Below are 3,920 nucleotides of genomic sequence, written 5' to 3'. Positions count from 1 at the left end.
GTGATGGAGATTTTTTAGCACCACGTAGCTAGGTTTTTGACACACTGTACTCCCCTCCATATAGTCTAGGGCAGCTGCACAAATGCACATGTACCTAATGTATTAAAAAATTATGCACTTTACTCAAAAATGCAGATATAGCTGTTCATATATTTTATTTGAAATTGTCTAAATATGGGAATAGATAGTAGTGTACTAGTGTGCAATTATTTGTATTAGATTGATGGGTCCTTGACCTGCATATATAACATTTGAGTCCTGGAGAGTGAGGTGGGAGAGGGAGGTGGGAGGGGGAGAGAAAGGTGGAGTGTTGAGAGCAGTGAGAGATTGGAACAGAGGGTGGAGACGGAAGGAGAGGAGAAGGGAGAGGGAAGTGGGAGACGTTGGGGAGAAAGAAGGAAGAGTGGAAGAAAGATGAAGAGGGATATTGGAGGAGGAGAAGACGGAGAGAAGTGGCAGGAGAGGGGGTGGAGGGTGAGGGGTGGAGGGAGAGGGGTGGAGGGAGAGGGGTTGAGGGAGAGAGGTGGAGGGAGAGGGGTGGAGGACAGGGGGGGGCAGGAAGAGAGGCCCAGACGCAGCCGGACACCTCATCTATTCAGATTACAGTCAATACTAATGTAACTAAATTATATTTGTCAACACTACTGTCACAGAAATATGTCATTAAAATGCCCAGGAAGTTATGGGATAATTCGGTCACGTTCCAACAAAGTTATCCTGTAAAGACGCCACACAAAACCTGGATTTCTGGCTTCATTTGAGCCAGCTGCTCAATGGAATATTTGTGAAGGCGTTTAAAGGGAGAAGGAGAGCTTGACTAATGGTTATTCTGTAAAGTTGGTGGAGTGAGTTAGCCCCAGCTGCCTGAGTGAGCTAGGAGACGACCCAGCTGCTGGCCCCAGCGACGACCCAGCTGCTGGCCCCAGCTGCTGGCCCCAACTGCTGGCCCCAGCGACAACCCAGCTGCTGGCCCCAGCTGCTGGCCCCAGCGACGACCCAGCTGCTGGCCCCAGCGACGACCCAGCTGCTGGCCCCAGCGACGACCCAGCTGCTGGGCCCTGGACGCCCCAGCGACGACCCAGCTGCTGGGCCCTGGACGCCCCAGCGACGACCCAGCTGCTGGGCCCTGGACGCCCCAGCGACGACCCAGCTGCTGGCCCCAGCGACGACCCAGCTGCTGGCCCCAGCGACGACCCAGCTGCTGGCCCCAGCGACGACCCAGCTGCTGGCCCCAGCGACGACCCAGCTGCTGGCCCCAGCGACGACCCAGCTGCTGGCCCCAGCGACGACCCAGCTGCTGGCCCCAGCGACGACCCAGCTGCTGGCCCCAGCGACGACCCAGCTGCTGGCCCCAGCGACGACCCAGCTGCTGGCCCCAGCGACGACCCAGCTGCTGGCCCCAGCGACGACCCAGCTGCTGGCCCCAGCTGCTGGCCCCAGCGACGACCCAGCTGCTGGCCCCTGGAGAAGTAATCTGCATAGGGAACACGTCCCAGCTACTCTCTTGGTCCCTTTGTTTTGTCTTTATTTGATCAGGGTAATTCGGCTGTGTACTCACCTAGTTGTGCTGGCGGGGGTTGAGCTTCGGCTCTTTGATTCCGCCTCTCAACTGTCACTCAACAATCGTACAGATTCCTGAGCCTACTGGGGCCTATCATGTCTACATATGAAACTGTGTATGGAGTCAGCCTCCACCACATCACTGCTTAATGCATTCCATTTGTTAACTACTCTGACACTAAAAAAAAGTTTTTTTTAATGTCTGTGTGGGTCATCCGGGCACCCAGTTTCCACTTGTCCGAGCGTGTATGTAATGTCTGTATCACATAAGTTAAATGTGTAAACACACATCAGACAATACACACAGGACCACATGTAAGAAATACGTAAGAGGTATTGTATAACTGCAAAATATTCTAAACACTGCAATTGTGAGCTTAGCGCTCGATGCAGCGGTAATGACTTTCGACATAATTACATAGAATTACAGAGACTTTACAGATAACAGGGAACCTAATGGTCCATAACGAGGCTGTTTGTTTTGTGAGGATTTTCCACTCATCCTATAAATGCTTACTACCCGGTGAAGGGCATCTAGACCATTTATAATGATGTGTGTTTACATTTACCTACATTCACTGGTAATTCATTCCGGCGTTCATCATTCATGCTCCTGAAGTAACTGGACGCCTAGTCCGGTCTGGCTGCTCATACACTTTATTTCAAAACTTTTTTCTGATTATTACAAATATCACCGCCGGCCACTAACATGTCTGGATGCCATTATGTTAAAACTTATGTTAGATCTTTCTAATTTTATTCAAATATTCTTTTTTTTTTTTTTTTTGAGAAATATACAAGAGTTGTTACATTCTTGTACAGCCACTAGTACGCGTAGCGTTTCGGGCAAGTCCTTAATCCTATGGTCCCTGGAATACGATCCCCTGCCGCGAAGAATCGTTTTTTCATCCAAGTACACATTTTACTGTTGCGTTAAACAGAGGCTACAGTTAAGGAATTGCGCCCAGTAAATCCTCCCCGGCCAGGATACGAACCCATGACATAGCGCTCGCGGAACGCCAGGCGAGTGTCTTACCACTACACCACGGAGACTGCAGATTATTAGACTTTGTATTGATTAGACTTGTATTATATATTTCTTCAACAAAATAAAAACTTTATTCATCTCTAATTTATCGACTAATCTCGACGACTAATCGGTGTTTACTGGTTGAGATGTAAGTCTCGTCCTGCCCACACACTCGCATCTTGACAAAGCACTCAGGAGAGTGCGAAAGACTTGGTGTCAATCTTTACATAAAATACACAAATCCAAAAGTGTGGGTTTTCATCCTATATGTTTATACCTGTGAGAAAGCTATACCATCACTTATATCAACTTTATTGTTAGGTGTTTCCTCATTAGAAGTGAGTCGTCGTCCCAATCTGAAAATTAGAAGGTCCCAGAAGTTGTTGCTATCTTGTGAGGATATTTACCTAAATTTACCTGAGGGGAAACTATCTCTTTAGTGGCCTCGATGAGGACAGGAAACCAGCGGCTTGTCATTGGTCCCCTCATTTGTCCTGATGATTTTGTCGAACTGGATTTTGAAATTCAGCATTTGTCATCTACGGCTTCGGCGTGTAGGCGGTTCCATGGGTTTAAACACTGTGGGGGTAAAAGCATCTTTTTTCCGTCCTTCGCTGTGGCTTGTTGAACGTAAAGCTGTTGCTCCTGGCTTGTGGTACATCTGACGTTTTGAAGAAGTTGTCTGGGGAGACAACACTACCACCACCACCACCATCATCTACAACATGCAGGAGAGCTGCGGAGTGTGGCGCCTGATGCCTCCATCCAGACACTATAGTGCAGCACAAGGTACACAAGACTGCAATAGCCAAATGTCCATATTGTGGAGGCAAACATCATGCCTGGAGCACAACCTGTCCTGTAAGGAAAGAACAAAGGTGGAGAGAGAGAGAGAGCTCAGATCAGGATAATTCAGAACCACAGCCACGGAGACACTCCTACACCACAGCCACGGGGACACTCCTACACCACAGCCACGGGGACACTCCTGCACCACAGCCACGGAGACACTCCTACACCACAGCCACGGAGACACTCCTACACCACAGCCACGGGGACACTCCTGCACCACAGCCACGGAGACACTCCTACACCACAGCCACGGAGACACTCCCACACCACAGCCACGGGGACACTCCTGCACCACAGCCACGGAGACACTCCTACACCACAGCCACGGAGACACTCCTACACCACAGCCACGGGGACACTCCTGCACCACAGTCACGGAGACACTCCTACACCACAGCCACGGAGACACTCCTACACCACAGCCACGGAGACACTCCTACACCACAGCCACGGGGACACTCCTACACCACAGCCACGG

The 3,920-nt window shown here is 50.3% G+C and overlaps 1 protein-coding gene across 1 annotated transcript; it reads right to left on the bottom strand.

The window, feature by feature from the left end:
- Positions 1-850: 850 nt before the first annotated feature.
- LOC138363293 (antho-RFamide neuropeptides type 1-like) lies at positions 851-1,480 on the bottom strand. Its single transcript, XM_069322308.1, has one exon. It carries the CDS (start codon positions 1,478-1,480, stop codon positions 851-853), a length of 630 nt encoding a protein of 209 aa, XP_069178409.1.
- Between the last annotated feature and the right edge of the window lie 2,440 nt (positions 1,481-3,920).

The sequence above is a fragment of the Procambarus clarkii genome, chromosome 10 (assembly GCF_040958095.1).
Source record: "Procambarus clarkii isolate CNS0578487 chromosome 10, FALCON_Pclarkii_2.0, whole genome shotgun sequence".
Taxonomy (NCBI): Eukaryota; Metazoa; Arthropoda; class Malacostraca; order Decapoda; family Cambaridae; genus Procambarus; species Procambarus clarkii.
The sequence above is the reverse complement of the archived record's forward strand: the minus strand, read 5'-3'. Positions and strand labels throughout refer to the sequence as shown.